The following is a 22,760-nucleotide window of genomic DNA, read 5'->3' as shown; positions in this document are numbered from 1 at the left end:
AATGCGTGTTCGAGGGTTGCTGTCTCCAGGCTCACGTGCGTAACTAAGAATTACCCACCCTGCAGCTCCTTCCACACTCGGCAGCTGTCACGTTGGACACGATTCCTCACGCGCTCTGATCATGTGTGCCCACTCAAGTCCTCGGCTTCCTGTGTAGCAGGTGGCCTACGCCCTGATGGCCCGAAATGGCCCGCTAGTGTTACATCAATTCGTCAGCCTCACACCCTCAGCCTCAGCCTTACCCGCACCCAGACTCCTGCCTGCCATGCCGCGCCCACAATGAATGGGCATCGCCTTCCTTCTGCCCCCGTGCAACGTGCTTCCCCTCTCTGAGTCCTGCGCAGCGCATTCATATGAGGTGCTGGAGCCATCTTGACGCATTTGCAACAGTGCGGCTGCCACTCGTCAAAGATGGGCTTCCGTCTTTTCGTGCCTTCGGGTCCGCCTCGAGCCCCAGGTGCCTCCCACACAGAATAGCTGACCGAGCACAGGCGAAGGACAGTACCGGATTGTCCCTCGGAGACCAGAGTGCCTCGGTGCCAATGCGACGTTGCAGTGGGCAGTCCTCGGCTCGACTGCCGCCGCCGCCGCATACACGTCTATCGCCACACGATACGACCACGGAGCATCTGCAGGTCATGTGCTGCCCCGGACCGCGCTGTTCTTACGCTCTTCGGCGAAGCTGGCTTTGTGCGCCGGCGCAGTAGGTGCTGCGGCCAATTGGTACTACGACTCGCGGTTCAAGTCGGTCGTGCTGTCAGACACGAGCGGTGAGGTCAAGCCGTGGACGCTGTACGAAAGGACGCGCGAGTTGACGGTGGACGATGGCTGTCTGGTCGGCGCAGGCTTGGGGCTCGCGGCTTCTGTGCCTGCCCTCTTGATGCGCCGCTTGGCAGCACCACGCTGGACACGGTGCCTGGGCCTGGCCAACATAGGAGCTTGTGCTGGTATATTGGGTGCGCATGCGCATCTGCACTTCACCGGCGAACGGCAGAAGGCCTACCGGAGCCTCGAACGGCGACTCCAGAGACGCTCACTCGAGTTCTGGCGTCTGTTCTGGGCCAAGCAGTCGATGTCGAGCTTCAACCCTCTGGTCCAGCTGTACATCCGTCACAACGCCTTGTGGTATGCACAGCAGCTCCCATCGTCTGCTTTCGAGCACGCAGACGGTCTTGATCCCGATTCTTCCGACCTCCCGGATTCGAACACTGCTACGAACGGCCCCGATTCCACCCCTACGCACCAAGACCAACCGTACTACGTGCCCCCGTTCGACTATGCCGAGGATCTCAAGTACATCAGCGTCGAGGCCACGCGCGCCAAGATAGAAGAGCACGAAGCGGAGATCGCGGCGTTGCTCAAGGAGGCCGAGTTCATATTGTTTGTCAGCGCGCACAGGCAATACGAGTACTGCCATCTGCACGAGTCAGACGATGAAAGGCGACGGCAGCGTCTGGAGGAATTACAGCTTTTGCAGATCACATACAACAAGTTGCGCAGCGCAGCCGAAATACTGCAGTCAAGACTCATCAACTGGCGCATGTCGCTGCAGCACAAGGCCATTGTAGACTCACCTGAATCTGCGACTGGCTCGGTCGATGCGTGGCTGCCACAGTCGACGCACAGTTTTGAGGTACACAACCCAGAGCTCTCGATTCAGGAGCTTGAACGCACACAAGCGGCCTTAGACGCTGAGATCAGGAGCTTCGAGGCAAGCATCGCACATCCTGGCTACACCAAGGGAGAGAAGGATCGCTGGAGGATGGACTTGGAGGACGGGAGGTCACTGCAGCGGGTCGCAGACAAGATCGTCTGGGAGTTTGAAAAGATGCAAGGGACCGCGTGTAACAAGCCTACCAGCGAGCCGGTTGCAAGTGCACAGGTGGATGCTACGGCTGCTACGAAGCCGACTGGTGGAAACCTGGAGGTAGACAAATCATGATACCCATTTCCCATTACCTTCAACGGTCAAAGCCATCTTTCGACCTCCGCTCGTGCCACGCTGCTTTTGACTTCCATCCCTAATCGTGGAAGTCTTCAGCCTTTCCGCAATTGGCAATCCTTGGTTCGTGCCAAAAGCTAAATAATACGGACTCTGATCATCATTGATATGTAGCTGGACAGTCCATGAAGAGAAAGTGTGGGTGGACGTAGGCAAACTTCGATTTGACATCTCGGGGCCAAACGTAATACATAAGGCGCAGGCAATAACGGAATCTTCAGGGACCATGCTTTGAATAGTTTTAATATCAGTAGATTCCAAAGTCTACACTAATCAGTTCAATCGCATCTCACTGAGGCATAAGGCTATTCTACAGAGTTGCCCGGCAGCACGTTCAGCAGCGAGTCTCTACCCTGCTGCTTGATGCCCCTTAGCGAAGCGTCCTGTGCAACGCTTCTTCCATTGAGGCAGCTGGTTCCGCTCACCGGCAGCCTCCAAATTCAGATCATCTGTGATCAGGCCAGACTGCATCATCGCCTCGCGCCCGCGGTCAATGCGGCCCTTCTCAGGTAGTGAAAACGACTGCCATGCTAGTCGCTGGACTTCCTCGCTCCTGGTAATCTGCTTGTTCGCCTGTAATCCCACGTGCGCGGATCGAGTCTCCTTCAACTTCTCCCTGCGTGTGCTTAATGGTATTGCTTGATCAACAGGTGAAGCCGCACTGGGTGAACGCTCCTCGTAGCCAATCTCATCCGCGTGTTCGGTGTTCATGATAGGGAATTGCTGCAATAGACGAGACACACGAGCGGACTCGTCGATCCTCGGCCTGACAAAGTTTGGCTGGGTGGATGTGCTCGCATCAGGGTAATGTCGCATCAGTTTGAGTGGGTAGGCGGTCTTGATTTCGCCCGACTTAGGATATGGACGCTGTAGCTTAGGCTTCCAGCGCTCTGCATCAGCTCTACGCCTATTGATCTTCCTCTGATGTTCGCGGTCGGTCTTTTGTTGCGGTATGATGAGTCTCAATTTCATAGTAGCCGCCCCTTCAGCGCTGAGTGGTGGGGTCAAGGGAGTATCTTCGCCGGGTATCGAGAGACGGAGGCCTGACGGTGAGTCTGTACCCGATGACGAAGCACACTGACGCTTTCGAGATCCGATTTCGCATGTGCTGGAGCCATGTGGTTTTGCTTCGTCGTCCGGCAAGGGACGTTTGCGAGACGAGATGGGTGTGAGTTGTGCCATGGTGCCGGCGTGGACGAGTTCCTGTTCGTTGCTATTATCTTGGCGATCGCTAGTTCGCCGTACCGGTGAGTGTGACGGTGAGATTCGTAGCTTCGCTCGTTGGCGAAAGAAAGTGAGCGGTACCTGCGGTGTTGTAGTCAGGAGCCTGCCTTGGGCCTCCGCGAATGCAAGCAATGTAGGCTTACTGAGGCAAGAAGCGAGGCTATAGCTAAGTGAGTGAGAGCATTTGGGGCATCTGCAGCGCTGTATGTCGTAAGTAGTGGTATTGTGAATATGGATGAGGAGTTGGTGGTGTAGTATCGTCTCAGAAAGAACGTACCGAAGTGTTGTTAGTGGGTCCTGCCATATGCGGGAGGCAAGCAAGACAGCCACGAGGCGGGTGGTCATGACTGGAAGGCACGTCCACAAGCAATGACGCCAAGAACAAAGGCATTGTGGGCGGACACAGTGTCCAAAGCAGCACACAGTAGAGTTTCCGCTGCTTGACAGTTGACGCTTGTAGCCCCTTCACAATGAGGGCTACTGCGCAGGCCTGTTGGTACTGGCCTTTTACTTGGTGAGGCTACGATCGCTGGCAAACGCCTTGCCGAAGCAGATGCGAAAAGACAGCGAAGACCGCCGACTATAGAGGTTGTTAGTATAGTATTGTGAGGTGCCGCTTGGTACACACCTTGCTTGCGCGTGCTGTGAGAGGCTAAGTAAATCAATGAGTAAAACCTCAGGCCACCTGATAGACTGAAGGGGGTGAAGTGGTAAGAGCTTTTCTCTTACGCAAACACAAATTTGATCGCTACGTGAGAATATCCTGATGCATGTCAGTGCTCCAAGACCAAGAGCCACGCCACTGTAGCCATCAAGAACAACAGACGCCAACGCCAACGCCGCGCTGAAACAATACTATGCTAACCCGTATCAACAAGGAACCAAACGATACAAACAATGCCCGGCTTCACCGCCGCAGGACTTCGTCTTCTGCCATACTCCAATCCCGGCTGTTCTCTTCGTAGACCTCTTCTTGTACTTTCCAAGATGCCTGTGTATGTACAGCCATTGCAGGTCCGCCATTGTAAACAGCCACATGCGATGGCTGGCTCAAGCCAGTGATCTTGACCCCAGAAGCGAGAGTCCATATTGAGGTCCATAGCCACGATAGCAAAAATGCGAGAGGTGAAACAATATGTGTCGGCCAGCTTTCAAACAACGCGCGATATACAAGCGTCGGGATCACGATTCCACGCTTAGGTGCATCCATATTGACTGCGAAAGGATAGGGTGAGTAGCGCGCGTATTCAGGGTGGCAGAACATCTCGCTGTTATTGTGATTAGCGCAGCCCAAATTGGAAGGTGGCTGATGTACGAAGAGGTGAACTGACTGACTCTAGTCCAGAGATAGCAGAATAAAGATCGGAAGAGAAAGGACGTACCAGGCGACAGTTTCGCTCGCCCACCAGATGAAGGATAGTGTCAGCGAGATGCCAAATAATGTGACACCGCCCCACATCTTGAGATGAGCGTTTTTGTATCGTCGCTGCGTCTTCAGGCGCTCATCCCAGAAGAAGCTGCGAAACCATGTCCAAGGCGAGAAATCGTGGCCCAGGTCGCGAACAAGGACGGGTAGCTTCTCGCTCGTCCCATCGACTTGAGTGTGCTCGACCGTTGTTCCGACTCTTCTCATTCCGCGGCTGATGTCGCGTATACCTGTTCTTGTGGCTCGTAGGTGTTGATTGAGGCGATGCAAGTCCACGATTTCAGCGTGGCGTAGACGCTCCGCCTCGCTGCGAGGTGCACTTGTAGGAAGTGGCAGACCTTGCAATGTATCCTCTTCTGTCTCGTTCTCGGCACGAGGAGTCATGAGATCTTCAAGGGAGTGTAGGGTATCATCGCCGTAGTCGTGGTTGGCCCTAGCTTCTTGCACAAGAGCGTGTAAGGCCGAGTCAGGAAGCTGAGGGCGAGGCGGTGAGGACTGGGCAGGTCCTTGAACGTCATCTACCGGCTGATGGGCTTCCTTAGGTACTGTCAACTGTTCGAGCGAGCGACTCTTGCTTGTGCCCTTCTCGGATGACTGTGATGGCTCACGGTGAGACTCCGCTGGTCTGTGGGAGGTGCGAGGGCCAGGAGTATCGAGCCACCCGCCTACTACATAGGGGGTCTTGGGTTGGGGTAACGACCGCTCCACCGGCAGGGGTGTTGCTTCGACTTCTCCCGTTGTGGGTGCTGAAGATGGCACATCTGGTGTGGTTCCATCGTGCGGTGTGTCATGGCGGTGTTCGCGCGGTGCTTGCTCCTGTGGCGTCGAATTGGACACTTTGGCCGTGTCTTCCGCAGGCATTGCCTTTACCGGCTCGTCCTTCGCTCCTGGTTTTGTGTACGAGGTCTCGGGTATGGCGGTCTGTGACGAGCTGTGCTGCTGCGGAGCTGGGTCGGTTTGCGGGCGTGCTGGCCGCGTTTCCTTGGGGCTTGGCGTGTTTGATGCTCGTGCGAGCCGGCGCAGGAGATCCTGTGAGTCTGTTCGTCGATTGCTGAAGGGCCTGGGAGTCCGTCTGTCGGCGCTCGCCACGACGTCACCGTCGACCACGCCCACGGTCTCCATGCTCTTCCTATAGACGGCGATGGGCGAGTTCTCTTTCCCAAGCTCTGGCTGCGACCTGCTCAGCGATTGCCACGAGTTTGTTCTCGTGCGCAGCCGCTGGGTGGGCGAGCCCTGATCCTGCGATTGCGCCTCGGCACGTGCTGTGTTTGCGCTGACAGCGGGCCGGCGCTTCTCCTCTGCCGAAGACTCCCAGATTCTGTCCAGGCGCGCAGCAGTGGCGCCCTGTTCGTGCAGGCTCTCCATCTCGCGCTCGCGGATGTCGTCCAGCATGGTGTTTCGCGGGACGTACGGTGTCGACACAAGCATCGAGGCTTCGTTCATGTCGAATGTGAGGTCCCACTCGCCCGAGACGTCATGGCGCTGTGTACCTGGGTTGCCCGGGTTGGGGCCCTTGTGCGACAGAGGACTCGGTGGCCCGTCGTCGAGTGGCCCGTTGTCATGCTGCCCGGCCATCGTGTCCTCGGGCGGCGCGGCCGTCTGCTGTGGCTGCTGCTCGTCGCGCCTCATGTTCCTCAGCCATGCCGGATCCGTCCGTCCTTTCCTCCCCCAGCTTGCAGGCGCGTGCACAGGCGGGCCGGAGCGCATCGAGCCGCTGCTGCTGGGTGGGCTCTTGATCGCAACGCGCGCGGTGGCCGCAGACGTATTGTCGTTCTGTGCTTCGTTGCGCTCGAGGTTGTCGATAGTCAGGCCAACACGGGGATGCGTGCGCGCCTTCCGGAAGGGCTGCGCTCTGTCGTTGCGCGCGTCCCTCAGTCGTCGTTCGTCGCGCGCATTCTGGATGAGCCGCCGCTCGAAGTCGTCGTCGCCCGAGAGCGACGTTAGACCTGAGCCTATCGATCCGGATTCTTGCATATCGTCCAGCACGTGATCTGCCATGTCGTGAGTCCCATCTGCGGCCTTGGTCGTCGTCGTCGTCGTGATGCAGGCGTAGCGCGTGCTCCAGACGTTTACCGGCGGCGCGGGGATGGGTTGGAGGGGCCGGCGCGAACTCATTGGCTTGCAATTGAGCGGTAGCCAGGATACATAGTATTTCGAAATCCCCTCAGACGCGCTGTCGTGTCTATGTCGGCGTGTGAGCATGCAGATGCCAAGTGTATTGCACAAGCCAGCGCGTGAATGTCTTCGGCTAGACGCGTCGTGTCGCGACTTTCACTGCTGACCGCCCGTCAACCTAGCCAACGGCCACTATCAGCGCAGCGATGCGATAGGCGCGCGCTCTGACATTCCAACATCCACTTATCAATAACAGCACAGGCAAACACAGCTTGCGCAAATTTCAGATCCTTGTCTACGTGTTCGTTGCAGGTGCATTCATTCGTGATATCATCCCTTTTCAAGGTTCCTGGTCATCAATAGCTTTCATCCTCCTCTCCACCATCTCGGGATCAGCATTGCCGTGCTCATCCCTCCAAGCCTGCAAAACTACTTCTCGCATGATTCGACGCGGCGCTCGTTTCCCTGTGAACAGTTCAAACTGTGCGAATGCCTGCTCCGGTAGCCAATCCAGTCCGTCCATGAACGTCCATAGTCTTGAAGGCTCTTCCCGAATCTGAATCATCAAGGGCGTGTTGAGCGTTCTGTAGGCGAGCTCCATCACCACGCCTCCCGTTGGGCTCTTGAGCCACTGCTCTGGTAAAGTGAAGTGTGGAGCTGGGTTGTCATCAATGGGATCAGCAGGGATGCAGGAGAGTATGATCGTTGGTTGACGGAAACCTCCTGGCCAGGCATCGTCTCGAGACTTCATTGTGTGGAACATTGGTCGAGAGCCTTGAATAGAGGCCGACGGCACCAAGCTTGCTCCAGCTGAAGATGAGACGAGTCGAGTGAAGTGAACAACCAGATCTTCCGCCTTGTCCAATGTTCTGTTGAACACGACAATATTCTTCACACCCAATTGAAGAAGGGCGTATACAGAACTTCTGGCCATGCCGCCTGCGCCTACGACTAAAGCGCATGTTGTTGGTCGCACCGCGTTCGCAGGCGACAGTCCTCTCCGGATACATGACCGGATTCCGATCCACTCGGTATTGTCTCCGTGCAGTGCTTGTACAGAACCTGATTGGCAGCGCTCCTGGAAGAGTTCCAAATCACCAGGGACACTGCCATCGCCGTTGAGGTGTCGGACAGGTATGAGTGTGTTGACGGCACCAATAGCTCGGGCGTGCTGACTGAGAGAGTCTGCCAGCGAGATGACTTCGATCTTGAAGGGCTGAATGACAATACAACCTCCAAAATTCGGATCATGTACGAATTCTTGCAAACTCTTCAGAGTTGATGTTTGGACGCAGCTGAATTGATGAGGCATGCCGCAAGCAGCATACCCAGCGTTGTGCATGGCTGGCGAAAGGCTGTACTGCGTCCTCGCTCCGATGAGATGAATCTTCATCAGATCGAAAGTAAACGTTGAGTAGAGGGCTTGTGTGACTTCTCGTGCCGTGAGCCAGGAAGTCTCGGGATTGTGTTCACACCGCGCTGCGAAGTCAGGCTTATCTCGGACAGACTCTGGTAAAACCGAGGTCAGGTGTTTGTTGAAACATGTTGATCGACGTCCAGCTCGGCCTGTATTGTGACATATCAGAGGGACAGTACTGTTTCTTGCGTGGATCTTGGACCTCAAATGGTGCACGGATGCATCATCATCGATCGACTTCGCTGGCCGTGTGAATCGCACAACATCGCAGCCCAACCGAACCGCAGTCTCGTAGTAGTTTCCCCAAGAACGATGATCCCAGTTCTTGTCGGCGTGTAAGTGCCCAATGATTTTTGATCGGCCTCGAGATGCGATGAGCTCAGCCACGGTCTCTGCGCCAACAGACAAATCGATAGAAATGAACTCAGGCGCCATCCGTAGACCATGGCGTACGTGTTCAAGGTATGATCCGCGGCTGTAGTCTTTCGATGCTGAAGGTAGTACATGGTAGAGGATAGGTACTACTGTACTGCGGCGTATCTTCGAGATGCAGTTGCTGATGTCATCTGCTCGTTCCGTTCGTAGTCGTTGACTGTGAAGGTCAAGTTCTGTGGGGTCAATCACCACCTCGAAGGCATCAGATCCATATTCTAGACTTTGGATATCCACGTCCTCAGCCAGCAGATCAGACAAAGGTACCTGGACAGCGCAGGTGTATTTTCTCAGCTCGGTTGCAACATCTGACAAAGGATAGCCCGGTTCTAAAGGCGGATTTGAGTTGCCGACCGGCCCATCTGCCGTATCGCGTGTCAGGATCAGGGAAAGAAATTTGAGAAAAGTGCGCTGCGCTCGTTTCAGCGTGAGGAAGGTTGGCGCAACAGGTTGATGTGATGGCGCGGTCGATCGACTCGGTGCATGTTCTGAAACGTTGCAGAACTCGTAATTCGAGCAACGACGAAGGATGGGTGCACTGAATGCTAACATGTCCCTCAGTCTGCGGATTTCAACCCCTCCAAGATAATTGTGTATACTGTGCAGATCTCGTACGATGTGAATGACTGGATGTGTACCGGCAAATTCCTGCATTAGCAATTGCCCATTCCTTTCCAATGAACCTCCATTGCAGACTATTATCGCGCCCTTGTCATGTGCACGCAGGGCAGTCCGCAGGAGCTCCTCTTGTCGCAAATTGTGATTAGCTGCACCGAATTGCTTACGATATTTGGCGGTCGAAAAACCCGTTGCTTCATGGAAGAGATCATCGATATCTACGACACGTCGCCGACAAGCCATGGACGCTATAACGGCCAGGGTCGACTTGCCAGTGCCGCGCATACCAATGAGCACAATCGACGCATCCGGTTCGAAGACGCGCCGAATTTCGTTGGGTGGTGAGGCAGGTGCTGGTGTGTGTTGTGGGGTAGAACGAGCGCTCGAGGTCGTGGATGTTACTATATCCTGGTCAGCGCATACATGTCGCAGCATGCCCGGCACTACTCACACGACTCCTCTATGTTCGTTTTCACTCGCTGGCGCGAATAGAGGCCCCCTGACATGTTCACATTGTGTGATGTCGACAGCGAACTGGTGGGCGAACGGTTGTCCTCGCTCATGGCGGCGAAAGACCTCTTCGTGCCTACTGCTGCAGACGCCATGGCGAGGATTCGAAGGGGTTCAATAGCTGCTAATAGGCGGTTTTCCTGGCAGTATGGAAAATGCTGGGTATCGTGGAAACCCTTCTAGCCTATGTCTCACTGCAGGCGTCTGGTCGGTTTCTCGGTGTTTCTTTCGCGCGATCCGCTGGCCGGTTAGAGGGACAGTGATACGCACACCATCTGATCTGGGCGAGCGCCTTGCTCAGATGGACAGGAATGAGGTTCAGCCTGGTAAGCGCGGGAATAGTTTCAGGATTGCACATGTACTATGAAGCGCTAATACCGCTGTCATGGCACGGATTGCGGTGTGGAAGCGAAGGGCGAAGCTTGGTGGAGGAGCAAGCGGATGAAAGTAAGCTTATGTCGGATGAAAGTTTACCCCGCATTCCATCATGGAAGGAGCGATTCACCGAGGCATGCCAACCCTCCGCTCCACCCCCAGCCACAACACTCCGTTATTCCATCATCAATTACTAAGGCACACCAGGCGTGAAGCAATACAAGCGGCAGACCCATCCAATTGAGTTTCGAGCGGTGTTGTACGTTGTAAATCTCGAAGAAGTGTGTCTACGACAAGCTGACTGAGGTGCAGGCTAGCACAGATGCAACAGCGAAATCTCTTATCCTTCCTCTGGATGATGACCTGTTGATCCGTCATTCCGGAAGAATTTCGTACCGCACAGCTATTGTGTCGCGTTGTAGACTTCGAAGTCTATGTTTGCGTGCAATTGGAGCCCCCGTGCCGTGACGTGTACTCCAGGGCTAAATCGGTACTTCTGGACTTGCTCACAGCTGCTCATCTGTCCGTGTGGCTGTCCTGGATCAATACTGGCCACATTTCCGCTGCCAGAGCATTTCATCGGCGCTCATGCCTGCCCAAAGTCAGCAAAAGCGTAGATCAGCCACTCAAGACCCAGATAAGCCAGCCAAACGCACCAGAGTCTCACGGGCTTGCGACCAATGCCGAGTAGCTCGTGAAAAGTGCGATGGCGGCCAGCCAACATGCTCCACTTGCTTGACATCGAAGCGAGGCTGCACGTACACAACGAATCCAAAGAAACGAGGCATTCAGCCTGGCTACATCCGTGTTCTGGAGCTGGCGCTGGCAACATTGTTTCAGCAAAACGCTGAGAATGAAAGATATCTTAACGATAGATTAGCAAGGGAGGGGCCATCCTCACTGTTGCTGAGCCGCGATTCCAAAGAATCGAACAAGCTACACAAACAATGGCGAAAGACAAGATTTAACAGGGACGTCGACACGTTACTATCCGGTGGAGAACCATCACGGCACGACTCAGATCCGCCATCGCCAGCAGGTGATGAAAATAACTCGGATGCTGATGAGCCCGCACCGGCCCCGACACCAAACGAGAACTTTAACGAATCGCTTCCATACGACTTAATCACTCCGCAGTCACTGATTCAGCAAGTGTCAGCGTTAGCAGAGGGACTGGGTAGAGACGCTTTGTCGATAACGCTTCCATTGGACAGCTGGAAACAGATCGAAAACTACTTCACATATACTCAATGTTGGTTGCCGATCTGCGAGAAGCATGACGTACTGAAGCTGTCATACTCGTACCCCTCAACGGGCATGCGACTATCTTTCGACGCACCGGATTCTGGCTCTCACGCTGAGCTGTGGAGTATACTGGCTGTCGCGTCGACATATGAGCTGAGCAACAGCTCGAACTCCGTCAGTCATGCCAGCGAGGGCTCAATGACACCGAAGCAGCTCTACGATACTGCCAGATCCCTCATTCCCCATGAGTTGGGCTCTTTCGATCTTGGTCATGTCAAGGCGCTTCTCAACCTGGCGATATTTAGTATTGCGCAATCGTTAACAGAGGCCGCTTGGTTCCTAGTCGGCTGCGCTTCACGAGTGCTTGAGAATGTCGACCAGATTTCCCTTATACCCAGCACGCGGCGAATGCATGTTTTCGGAGGCTGTCTTGTACTAGATAGCATGCTTGCCCTCCAGCTGGGGAGACGCCCATACTTCCGACAGCATAATATTGAACAGCTCGGACGGATTGACGAAGATGGCCTCGAAGAATGGCAACCGTGGTCTGGTGGTTCCAACACAGCCGCCATGCAGCAATCAAGGACGCCACTCCTAGCTTTCAGCAGCTTCCGTCATCTCCTTGATGTGCTTGACATACTTGTAACAAGCGAGCTTGCGTCGCCGTCTGGCCTACCGCTTCAAGACACTGTACAACGACTGAATGACTGGAAGTCAACGTTGCCTCCCAAGCTCGACTACCTGCAGTCCGAAAATGCACCGACTCCTTCCACGCCACCGGCTGTGTTACTTCAGTTAACATACCACTGTACAGCACTGTCATTGATGCCTACACAGAAGTGGCTCCAACGAATCTTGGAGCTACTTGAACCTTCACATGCCAAGCTAGGCCTAACAAGTTTACCACCAGTTGTGTATTGCCTCATGGGAATCGTCAAGCGACATAGCACCCACTTCTTGTCAGATCCAGCACTCCGTGCGCGTATGCAGAAGCTCCAGACTGATATCGATCGTACATGGCGAAAGACGATACCGGACATACGATCGCCCCCGATCCATTCCAGGCAGTCCATCTCGGTCATGCAGATGCCAACTCCTGACTCAATACAACAACCTCTTTCTGGCACACAGGCAACGGTGCAGGTCAATGCAGGGAATAATGCGAGAACAGCGCAGAACAGCGGCAGCCTTCCGGATGTGTTGGGCGCAAACACGAATCAGCAAATCGAGTCCTTCATCAATGCTTCCCGATCTGCGCCACCTGATCCACGCTATCCAGACATTCCTGGAGACCTTGAAAGCTTCTTCGACGACCTGGCTTCGCTCGACAACACGAACAAGTTAGAGAACCAGCCACAGTTCATGCAAAACCTTGGATTTGCACCGGACGCAAACATGGCGGATCTGTTCAGCGAGTTCATACCGATGCAGACTTCGGCGTTCGTAGGACAGGAGTCTGCTGATCTTGGCCACCTGGATCATTACAATTTTTACGATACGAGCTGAGCAGAGTGCTACAAGTGAATACAAGACTTCATCCGAGTGCATCGCAGGACTGTCGACAGTAAGGAACGCCTTGGCAACGTTATATCGAATCGAGCACATCGTGCAGGCAGGCCTATCTGCATCATATATGGAAGGGCATTCCACATTGCAGAGCTGATTGCAGTGTCCAATTGGCCGGCCAAGCTGCGCACATTCAAGTTCAAGGTTGAGTGCTTCCCGCTTCTGAAAATTCAGGGCTTGCGTACAAATTTACCCGCGACATGAGAGCCCCTTCATTTGAGAGGTAGCCAGGCAGGATGCTTCGTGACAGCCTGCTTCATCATTGGTCACTGCTAACTAGGTAGGTGCAAGGAGACAGCTCTGAGGGCAATTTGGGTATCAAGCTTGGTATGCTTAATTTGTGAGCGTGATGTCGGTTGGGCTGACAACGCGGTTCGCGATACGCAGAGAGAATGGTACAAGGATTGAAACGAAGAGGCTCAGCAAATATTACTCTTTTGGTGGTACACACGCTCGATCTGGCAAGGCATGATCATGCGCACAATTGTCGGCTAGTTTATTTTCGGTCAAATCTTGCCGGACCGCATGCTCTGACAGACAGTAGCAACACAGTCAAAGTCTGACTGGCGGTCATGTCTTCAAGTCTTCAACATTGGCTGCAAGCTCTAACAATCAAGACCGAAGTTGCTACGCCTCAACTTTGGCTTGTGAGATACCTACCCTGTGATTGATCTGACACGCGCACCGCGTGCTGAACAATGCTCAATTACGCTTAAATAAGCAGAATGCCGGTTGCAGCGATAGTTCGTCTCGTTGAGGTATAGACAAATTGTCTAGAGTCTCAAAGACGCGCACGCACCTTTAGATGGATGGCCTTGGGCCCGCGATCTGCTGCAGAAACCTTCGATTCGGCCATCAAATGCTCAAGCATATGTGATGAGTTGTAAAGGCGCCCAGGGCTCCAGACCAGACTAGTTTGGGGTGATGGAGTACGTCGGCCAAGCTTCTCCACACGCTTCCGGCGCCGTGACTTCCGTAATGCGCGTCTTCTTTGACCTCACCTCTCAATTCACCACAGCCTTACGGGCGCCATTGTTGGCTATTCTGACCTAATTGGCGTTCATCGTATAGAACATGGCTTCTCAAGCAATGCAACGATGCGAAACTGTACAAGAGCCTGTAGATATCAACGTCAAGTACGAGCATCGAACCGGAAGAATGCTTCGTTTCCAGTGTTCGCTACAGCCTTAACGACTCTGCCGCGCCCTTTAACGCATGCGGAGAACTAGCCGCTTGAGGCCGGCCACGATGCTTACAGACGTATGCTGTGTTGGTATCATCGTTCCACTGGTCTGCCCTCTTGGTACTTGGCGATGATGATCGACAACGTTACTGGACGACCATCGTTTAAGCATCACCCTTCGCGTAAATCTATTGTGCGAGGAGTCCAGGCTTCATTGGACCAAGCTCACGCTCTTGGGGCTGTAGCATGGAGAGCGGCCCGGTGGCATACGGTGTTGGCCCTTGGAAGCATGGTGGTAAGCGGGATCAGGTTTGACCAGGGAAGAGCGCCCTGAGCAGAATGGTATATATACTTTGTTTCCCCTCACATCCTTCTTCAATCTTTTGTCCAACTGACGGAATTGTCATCATTCTGGTCCCGTCTGAACAACATGCTCTCGAGATTTTCCATCCTCGCCTTTGCGAGCGCAGTCCTTGCCCAGTCGAATGGCACCGCACCATCTCTCACTGAAGCACTGAGTTCATCCGCTCAGCTTTCCAGCTTGGCAGGCGTCCTGGCTCTTCCAGGTCTTGCCCAACTCGTTCAGGGCCTCAGCAGCGCACAGAATGTCACCATACTTGCACCTTCGAACGCAGCTTTCGCTAGTATCGGCAACGCAACCGTCCAGGCGTTGGCTAACAACACGGGTCTCCTCACTGCACTTTTGCAGTACCACGTTCTGAATGGCACATACCGGTCTTCGGCCATCACCAACCAGAGCGTATTCGTGCCAACTCTTTTGACAAACAATCTCTTCACCAACGTGACCGGTGGTCAAGTTGTCGAGGCTGTCACAACCGGAAACAATGTCACATTCTTCAGCGGTCTGTTGGCCAATTCTACCGTTTCTATGGCTGTAAGTCCCTGCGCCTTTATGTCAAGTGGTCTTTTCTAACCATGGGTAGGACGTTAACTTCACCGGCGGTGTGATCCACGTCATTGACCGATTCCTCGTCTTGCCCGAAATCGTTTCGGACACTCTTACAACTGCCAACCTTACTGGCCTTCGCGGTGCTCTTAATGCCACCAATTTACTCGAGGCTGTGGACACCATACCAGACGTTACTATCTTCGCTCCTTCTACTGAGGCATTCCGCGAGATTGGATCTGCCCTTGCCAATGCCTCCATTGAGGACATTGCCGACATCCTGACCTATCATGTCGTCAATGGCACTGTAGGCTACTCGTCCGGTCTTGAAAATGGAACTGTCCTGACTGCCCTAAACGGCGACAACCTTACCATCACTATCGGTGAGGAGGGCCGCATCTTCGTCAACAGCGCCCGCGTCACCATCGCCGATATCCTTGTTGCTAACGGTGTTGTTCACGTTATCGACGAGGTCCTCAACCCCGCCAATGCTACCATTGCCGACCCCTCTGATGACGAGGGTGAGGGCGCCTTCCCTGGCGCTACCGCCGTTTCCGACCTTCCCTTCACCTCTGGCCAGCCCACTGCCACCACCTCGATCAACCAGGAGGCTACTGGAAGCCAAGCTGCCCCTGGAGCTTCCTCCACGAGCAGCGCTGCTGGTGCTCCCGCCGCCATGAAGACTGGTTCTGTCGGTATGGGTGCTCTCTTGGGTGCTGCTGCTGTTTACGCATTTAATTAAACTTGAAGAATCTGGTCCGTATATGGACAGATTGTGAATTGTGTGCTGGGAAATCGGATGCAGGTAATACCGCTGTAGTGGATGAGACTAGAAATTGGAGATCGCTCTGCATTCCGTACTATACCTTTGTGTCAATAAGCTTAGTCGAATCCGTTCATCGAAGCCTTAACGTCTCGATTGCCCTGCAAACGTGCCTGATAGCGAGAACGAGTAAACGAACACACTGTGTATAGCTTAGAATCATCCCACGAAAAAAATTTGGCCTTTTTGTGAAGTCTTCCTCCCTTCAACGACAACGTTCCTAAAAATTGATACATGCAGGCGCACCTAAAGACGAGACGCGACAACGGGGCTGCAAGGCTGCAAGAAATAACGGCGAAGCTCGATTGCAACTATGGCGAAGGCGGATGACGTAAGACAGAAAGTGCTAGTAATACAACAGGTTGCAAGGTTGCCGTAAGAACTATATGTTGGGGCAGGAGCGACAGATTACCGGTATAGCCCCCGGCCGCTCCACGACTAGTATTCGTGGTCGCATTCAGCGTCAAGGCGTGTGAGGGTCAACACTTTTCTGCACAGTGTAACCAATGTAACAACTAGCAAGACGTTAAGAAGAGTTAAAGACAGGCTGCGCTACTGCGCCCTCCGCTTTGCTAAGCTCTGAGCCAATGGGAAGCCTTGAAGGATTAAGATACCTCGCAGCAAATGTCTCCCTGCGTAAATGCCAGGTGACTACTCGCCATGGGGCTAAAGTGAAAGGTAAAGCGCATAAGGGCACATGCGACTTCCGTCGTTGATCTCATCACCAGTTCAGGGACACCAACGTGAACCGCATCCGCGCTGAGCCACTATGACAACCGATTAGGCTATCATTGCTAACACATGCTGCCGCATATTCATGCTTCTCGCTTACTGTATCCTATTGTCTGACCTGTTATTGCTTACAGCCACTGAAGCACCGCAGTATCAACCAATACTCCATCTCTAAGACGTTTGATCTGAGCTTGATGCTAGGGTCCGTTTGGCGATAGTGTGGAGTTCGTGATCGATGTGCGTGAAGGTAATGCAGATTCTCTTGGTCCTGGTTCCCGAGTGCAGAGCAAGGATTCTTCATAGGTGGTGTGCTACAGCACAGCTGACTGATCCGCTGCAGAGTCGACAGACCTGCGCAATTCCAGGCCAAATACAGCATCGAGAAAGCCTACGCGAGTAACAACATGCGTCTTTATAGCCAAGCTCCACTTTGTTACTAACAACCCGCGGCACTTTCCATAGGCATCAGAGCAAATCTTTCGAACAACAATCCTTCGACACACGGCCCGACCTACGAACTTTAAGACTATCTGGGCTACCCCGCTGCTTCCTGGCTGCAGCAATGGATGTATTCGAGGATTCTGTTTTTCTTCTACGAGACCGAGACTGAGGAAAGGGCTCAGGTAGCCATTCCATTGGCGCCTTTCAGGCACACCTGAAACGCGCTGCAACCGCGCTCACGACCTCGTCAATCCAGATGAACAGCTTGGCGTACTTGAGTCTGACTCGATAGTCGATCGGACGCAGACGCAAAAGCATCTGTTGCAGGGATAAAAAAAAAGCAGAAATGTACCTTGACCAGCAGAGGTCTAGGGCAAATCCTGAGTAACAAGTCCACCGATCGTCGATCTCCGAGCGAGGGCCTTGGCATTACGATACCTCGAAGTGGGTACATGGAAGGTCAACGGTGTGGGTTTTCAGCACGAAAGGTGTTGCGACGGCTTAATTCCGCATCGCCAAAGTAATATGTATGCGCATGCTGCACCTGTCGAGGCCTGACCATGGTCTATTGATATGTCCCACCTTCCAACGAGTGTGTACAATGGCTCCCTACGCTATTGCGCTGCACGCGAGTTCCTGCAATTACCAACCTCCAAGGGATATATGCGTAACACCGCCCAGTACAAGAAAGAATGCAGTTAAACGCCGCGATGGATTGCTGTTCCTCAGCGAGCCTCCGCAGACACCCCGAAAGATCCAAAGAATGTCCAATTACGCCGAGACTGGTTTCAACGGTACCATGCCTTCGAGTTGAGGCATGATCTCGAGTATCTTGGGATCCAGAACCCAGTTGTTCAAGTCGGCTACAGTACTCTCAAACAGTGGAGTCATGCGTGTGCAGCCTGCCTCGATGTCCCAGTAGTGACATGAATCTTCTGCGTATGGCCAAGTAATACCGATAGAGCCGACCAGCGGACCGACCGCAAATTCTTGAGGATGCTGGTACAGAAGTCGCCGTATTTGTGGCCTGTCAGGAATAAGTCTCTACCGGAACTTGGAAACAGCACTGCAACCTACCAAGGCACAAGGTCGATCAAGATATCGTACGGCGACACATCCTGCTTGCCCATAGGAGGTGTCAGCCATTCCGGGTTGGAGTTCATGTTCTCCACGCTCGGCCAGATCAGCCACTGTCACACTGTCAGCGAAAGTGTTCCTCCTGACGCGAAGTGCACTTACACGCATCAATTTGGTCAATATCCAAGTTGAAGCCAGTCGCACAGGCAGATTTACGGTTGGAAGAATCTTGTTCACTGTTCTTGCGCACCACGCCGGAACGGTTTGTGTGTCCTGAGGATCTGCAAAGCCCAACAACAGAGAATCTACGTCTATCTCGGATCTGCCAAATATCTGGGCCTCATTCCATCCATTGGCAAGTAGGTCCTGTTTCGTTCTCCGGTAGTATGCGCAGTCGAAGCCAAATTTGCTCAGTGCGTTCGCGGCGGTTTCGAGGATCAAGGGCGACGGATTCATGGGCATCACACCGTCAACTGCGGTGTCAGGCGCAAAGTTCAAAGCGGCTTGGCTGCGTTCCCGACTTCTGGACCTGTTAATATACACTCCCAAATGCGCCTAGGTACTGGTACTGGACCTGCCTTTCTTCCCGTGAAGATCCGTTGTAGGAAGACGCGCCCAAGTTTGGCAATTGTCCCACGAACTGCTCGCTGCTCGGTGTACCGAATGAGTCTTGCTCTGGTATAGCAGATGTTTGCTCGTTGGAGTCCTGCGTTGTTAGATGGCGTTCTCCATTCAAGATCCAAACAAGGCTTACCCCGAGTGCACGTTTGATCTCATCGACCGAGTGATGCGCAAAGCCATTCTTCTCAATCTCAGACGCCCAATTTGCAGCTGCAGCTCGGTCTGGCGCAAGGGCCAACAAGGACACCACAGACTTCATATCCTCTAATTCCTTCGCTAGTCGTCTAACGTGGGCTCGTAGTTGCGTTGTCGTCTTGCCATCTTCGGCCACATCGTATACGCATGTCAGGTTCTTGGACTGACAGGTATTGCACTTGGGTCGAACACCGTCACACTGGAGCAGCTCGTCAACAACTTCCATCTCGAGCTGGCGAGAGGAAAACATACCTTCGATTTGCGTTTCCGACAGCTTTCACAGGCTATGGACGTAATCTTTCCTCGGGGTGTTCGCAGGGCATAGGTGCCTGATATGGGAGACGAATGTTGACCGCGAGCGTTGGCGAGGGCGCCCCCTAGTCCCTGTTTGGGTGCCAGCGGGGCTTTGTGTCCTGCGTTCGCGGCCGCTGACTGCGGGCGAATCACAAGAGTTGTTTGTGAGGTATCGAGGTGGAGTTGACCTTGGCACTGATCCCAGTTGTCCTGACTGAGTTTTGGTCAGCAAGTTCCAGACTGGATCGACATAAAATTCACAGAATCGCCGGGTCTACAGGGCGCTCGACATCAGTGTTGTTGATCGGCGGAATGTGGCCGGCCGTAGGCGACATCGGCCGTATTTCGAACCCCGCCGCGACAACCTCCGACTTGCTTTATCCGGTAAATTGGCCAGTCCAATGTCGAATGACCGGAAACGGGCGGTATCTTGGAACGAGGGCTTGCCTCAGGAGTTCATGAATAGGCAAGGACACACGACCATTTGTCATGGTAAACGTCCAATCGCGCACATCCATGTGCGTTTGTCGCCTTGCAGATCTTTGCCCAAAGAGTCAATTTGCAACCACTTCTTGGCAAGTTCAGATGCTGTGCCAGTCGACCTGGATCGCATCCCTCTGGAAAGGTGTACGGTCGATGAAGTCTATACACGAGGTAGATAGAGGGTCCTGAGTTTCGCATGGTGGGATTTCGTTTAGGCTGCGGTGGGTTGTTCTGATAAAATTGGATCGTGTACGGTTGTGCGTACGGAAGGCGCCGACCTGGACCACAAAGCAGCCATCGGAGGTCTGCAACATTGAGATGGCCACAAAGGTAGGTCCGTTGGAAGTAAATGACTGGAGCAGAAATCAAAGAATGATACAACATACCTTTGGAAGCCTGCAGCTTGTACTACGGCTTCTGATGCTCGACGCATCATGCGTGGGTTGTTAGGGTTTTCTTGTGGTAACCCTTCCAACGCATCTGGCAGGCTGTTGCTGCCATACCAGTAGTTGACTCCTGCAGAGTGTCAATAATGTCCGGACGACGGTACTGGTGCAGACTTACCAGGCAATGAATTATTGGATGTTGGAGACATGAATGCAAGCATTTCCTTATGCGAAACGTTGGGCAAAAAAGCTATATCGATGTCTGAGAGACGAAAGGAATCTTTTCCGCGAAAACCATGTGGATGATCAGCCCTGCATTTCGGGGAATGACTCTGTATATCGACTCCGCAAGCAACAAGTATAGGAAACGATTAGCGCTTGGCCCAATGCTATTGCGGAACTACCGACAGGCACTTGGAGCTGGAACGAGGTTTCAAATGCGTCGCCCATCTGAACACCCAGCAGATGGCCAACGCAGGTCGATCTAGCGTCCTAGCGCACCACAGCATTCGACCGCGGGGAAGTCGGCTCAACGGACGGCACTGTCGGACTAGACCAGAACGACCGCTTTCCAAAAATGTCATCAAGGCGCTCTGAATATCCAAATTCAACAAGCCTCGACTGCCTTCCTTCCTCCAAGACTACCCAACGTCGGTGACATTTGTCTGTCTTTCCCAACTGTCAGCTATTGCGCCACTCGGCCTGCCTTTCAAAGGTCACAGCCACACCAAGACCAGGCATTCAGGGTCCGCTGATCGTTTTTGCAAACTCTCTGACAAGGCAATACGCGGTCCTCACACGTCAAGTGAAATGGACACGGTACGTTCAACATGTTCGAGACCCATATTTAGACCTACGTTCGCTTTTTGTGGACACTTGGACTGCATGCCATCCAGGGGGTTGTCCACCGAACGAGGGGTGTGTCGCTGGCCCAAGCTGGCAGGACGATAATGAGTATTCGGCCCGATATATACGGGCTCAGCTGGTTGTACCGCCGCGCCGCAGTAAGGACTGGCGTTCAAAGCCATTCTCGAAACGCAATGTCTTGGTTCATGTGACGTAGTTTGTGGGTTTGCCAATGCCATTGTTACGATATCTTCATGATCTTGGCCTGGATACTCAAGGCCATCTCGCTTTTCCTCTGCAAGCACGATGCTGGGCACTGGGCAGTAACATGCTCACCCGCAGCGCGCATTGGTGCGTCGAAGACCCTACGATCAAGTCTTAAGCACCGTAACGCCGTTCTGCCCCTACATCGCATTCGGAAATCTGCATGACACAGGGAGCGGAAAGTTTGCAGTCCTTGTATTAGCGGCTTGAGCGGTCTGTTTCCTCGACGAGACCTGCCATCGCAACCGAGCCTGAAGAATGGAGCAACGGGCAGCTATGCACAGCTACTCCCCTGTAATCGGTACATGGTCGATAAGGTAGAAAGCGGTGAGGCTGTGTACATTACCAAAGATGATCATCGTATGTCCGGTTACCGTAACAGACAATGATTGTCGCACATGCCACAGTCACAGTCACACCGTCGGCTTTCTCGTTTGTCAACTGTTCTTACAATTGACATTGAGCAACAATTCGAGGTAGGATTCTGGTCTTGACTACAAGGAGCAAGTCGACCCTCAAACCTTGCGGTGTGGAGCAGTCCTTGGGTTGCCCGCTCCCAAGGCTACTTCTAAGATTTTGAGAGCGCCTCCAAATGTCAGGTACATTGATTGGATGTCTTCTGATCGGACTTTGCGTTCTTTCAATGTTGCAGCTGCATCTCGCCGAGTTTCTGGCCGGAAATGCTTTACTGAGGTACCACCAATTCATCTTAATTGCAAGATCCTCGGCGACCTTGTTACCATAGTAAAGGACGATGTAGCCCTTCTGCAAGGACCAATATTCGTGCACAAGGCTTGTAATGAGCTCGCCAACTCCTACGCAACAGGCCCATATACTTATGGAGTTCTTGGAGGCCCGCAACTTCTTGGTGTCGGTTGCCTATTTCTTGAACTAGACTTGCGCGATGAGCGACGGCTTCCCTTGCGGCACTTGGAATTTGCACTACCGGCAAGTGGACAGCAGTGGTACTTCAGCACACACGAGGGTTGTAATCTATCGCATTCTCATCAACCTTTGACTAGTTGACGGCAACGGTACCCTGAGCTTAGAACTTTATAAGGTGGGCAGGTATATATGCCGAATGCACGCTTCTGCACAGAGATCCTTTCTGAGGCGCCATCAAGAGCCTCGTGCACCAGCCCATGTGCCAGGGGTATGTCAGATACATCTTCCCGTCGAATCGCTTCGCATCTGCCGACATTATGGACTTGTAGATCTGAACAGACCTAGAGCATGACGACAGCAAAGACTTGTGCCAGCCATTGACGCAGTTCAGCACTCCGCGATGACGCAGTGGGGTCCAGATCAGTCCATAGTCAACTTCAGAGATACGACGGTACAAACTATTGATGCCAACCCACGACCCCAAGCATTTTGCAGCCACGCTTCACCCTCCAACGTGGGATCCCCTGGTACCGTCTCTGGACCCGATGTGTTGGTGCGCAACAGGGTCCTTTGCACTGGTGACATTGGACCTTGGGATCGACCAGCGCTTTCGGAGCATGATCCAGGTCGCCTGATTGGCTCCGTATCCTCGTCGAAGGATTGCCTACGCAACTCTTCCAAGCGCAGGGTGTA

The 22,760-nt window shown here is 53.5% G+C and overlaps 7 protein-coding genes across 7 annotated transcripts; 3 read left to right on the top strand and 4 right to left on the bottom strand.

Annotated features, from left to right (window-relative positions):
• Positions 1-112: 112 nt before the first annotated feature.
• On the top strand, positions 113-2,223 carry M421DRAFT_416532 (uncharacterized protein). The gene is made up of 2 exons (XM_033591108.1): positions 113-439; positions 492-2,223. Exons 1-2 carry the CDS (start codon positions 412-414, stop codon positions 1,940-1,942), a joined length of 1,479 nt encoding a protein of 492 aa, XP_033453183.1. The 5' UTR covers positions 113-411; the 3' UTR covers positions 1,943-2,223.
• A 53-nt stretch (positions 2,224-2,276) lies between these two features.
• M421DRAFT_416531 (uncharacterized protein) lies at positions 2,277-3,307 on the bottom strand. Its single transcript, XM_033591107.1, has one exon. The coding sequence runs from the start codon at positions 3,182-3,184 to the stop codon at positions 2,351-2,353; it is 834 nt and encodes a 277-aa protein (XP_033453182.1). The 5' UTR covers positions 3,185-3,307; the 3' UTR covers positions 2,277-2,350.
• Positions 3,308-3,924: 617 nt separating this feature from the next.
• On the bottom strand, positions 3,925-6,867 carry M421DRAFT_416530 (uncharacterized protein). The gene is made up of 2 exons (XM_033591106.1): positions 4,609-6,867; positions 3,925-4,494 (listed from the first exon to the last, which is right to left on the bottom strand). Exons 1-2 carry the CDS (start codon positions 6,765-6,767, stop codon positions 4,134-4,136), a joined length of 2,520 nt encoding a protein of 839 aa, XP_033453181.1. The 5' UTR covers positions 6,768-6,867; the 3' UTR covers positions 3,925-4,133.
• A 240-nt stretch (positions 6,868-7,107) lies between these two features.
• M421DRAFT_52982 (uncharacterized protein) lies at positions 7,108-9,839 on the bottom strand (the record flags this gene model as incomplete). The annotated part of the gene is made up of 2 exons (XM_033595072.1): positions 7,108-9,635; positions 9,686-9,839. 2 exons carry the CDS (start codon positions 9,837-9,839, stop codon positions 7,108-7,110), a joined length of 2,682 nt encoding a protein of 893 aa, XP_033453180.1.
• Positions 9,840-10,707: 868 nt separating this feature from the next.
• On the top strand, positions 10,708-12,870 carry M421DRAFT_89247 (uncharacterized protein; the record flags this gene model as incomplete). Its single annotated transcript, XM_033597748.1, has 1 exon — positions 10,708-12,870. One exon carries the CDS (start codon positions 10,708-10,710, stop codon positions 12,868-12,870), a length of 2,163 nt encoding a protein of 720 aa, XP_033453179.1.
• A 1,673-nt stretch (positions 12,871-14,543) lies between these two features.
• On the top strand, positions 14,544-15,762 carry M421DRAFT_1504 (Fasciclin-domain-containing protein; the record flags this gene model as incomplete). The annotated part of the gene is made up of 2 exons (XM_033587567.1): positions 14,544-15,008; positions 15,058-15,762. The coding sequence occupies 2 exons, from the start codon at positions 14,544-14,546 to the stop codon at positions 15,760-15,762; spliced, it is 1,170 nt and encodes a 389-aa protein (XP_033453178.1).
• Positions 15,763-17,477: 1,715 nt separating this feature from the next.
• M421DRAFT_416523 (uncharacterized protein) lies at positions 17,478-20,503 on the bottom strand. The gene is made up of 8 exons (XM_033591105.1): positions 20,251-20,503; positions 20,073-20,202; positions 19,162-19,417; positions 18,848-19,108; positions 18,672-18,799; positions 18,256-18,613; positions 18,094-18,206; positions 17,478-18,043 (listed from the first exon to the last, which is right to left on the bottom strand). Exons 1-8 carry the CDS (start codon positions 20,279-20,281, stop codon positions 17,788-17,790), a joined length of 1,533 nt encoding a protein of 510 aa, XP_033453177.1. The 5' UTR covers positions 20,282-20,503; the 3' UTR covers positions 17,478-17,787.
• Between the last annotated feature and the right edge of the window lie 2,257 nt (positions 20,504-22,760).

This window comes from Didymella exigua (genome assembly GCF_010094145.1).
Source record: "Didymella exigua CBS 183.55 unplaced genomic scaffold M421scaffold_3, whole genome shotgun sequence".
In the NCBI taxonomy this organism is placed as follows: Eukaryota; Fungi; Ascomycota; class Dothideomycetes; order Pleosporales; family Didymellaceae; genus Didymella; species Didymella exigua.
The sequence above is the reverse complement of the archived record's forward strand: the minus strand, read 5'-3'. Positions and strand labels throughout refer to the sequence as shown.

What these genes read in the sequence shown, in the direction of transcription:
- M421DRAFT_416532 (XM_033591108.1), top strand. Translation starts at nt 412, where the DNA reads ATGGGCTTCCGTCTTTTCGTGCCTTCGG. An exon ending in CCGTCTTTTCGTGCCTTCGG is followed by an intron (nt 440 to 491) that starts GTCCGCCTCGAG and finishes GACCGAGCACAG; the next exon opens with GCGAAGGACAGTACCGGATT.
- M421DRAFT_416531 (XM_033591107.1), bottom strand. Translation starts at nt 3,184, where the DNA reads ATGGCACAACTCACACCCATCTCGTCTCGCAAACGTCCCTTGCCGGAC.
- M421DRAFT_416530 (XM_033591106.1), bottom strand. Translation starts at nt 6,767, where the DNA reads ATGAGTTCGCGCCGGCCCCTCCAACCCATCCCCGCGCCGCCGGTAAAC. An exon ending in GCGAGCGAAACTGTCGCCTG is followed by an intron (nt 4,495 to 4,608) that starts GTACGTCCTTTC and finishes TCACAATAACAG; the next exon opens with CGAGATGTTCTGCCACCCTG.
- M421DRAFT_416523 (XM_033591105.1), bottom strand. Translation starts at nt 20,281, where the DNA reads ATGTCTCCAACATCCAATAATTCATTGCCTG. An exon ending in ATCCAATAATTCATTGCCTG is followed by an intron (nt 20,203 to 20,250) that starts GTAAGTCTGCAC and finishes GACACTCTGCAG; the next exon opens with GAGTCAACTACTGGTATGGC. An exon ending in GTCGGAAACGCAAATCGAAG is followed by an intron (nt 19,109 to 19,161) that starts GTATGTTTTCCT and finishes GAGCTGCTCCAG; the next exon opens with TGTGACGGTGTTCGACCCAA.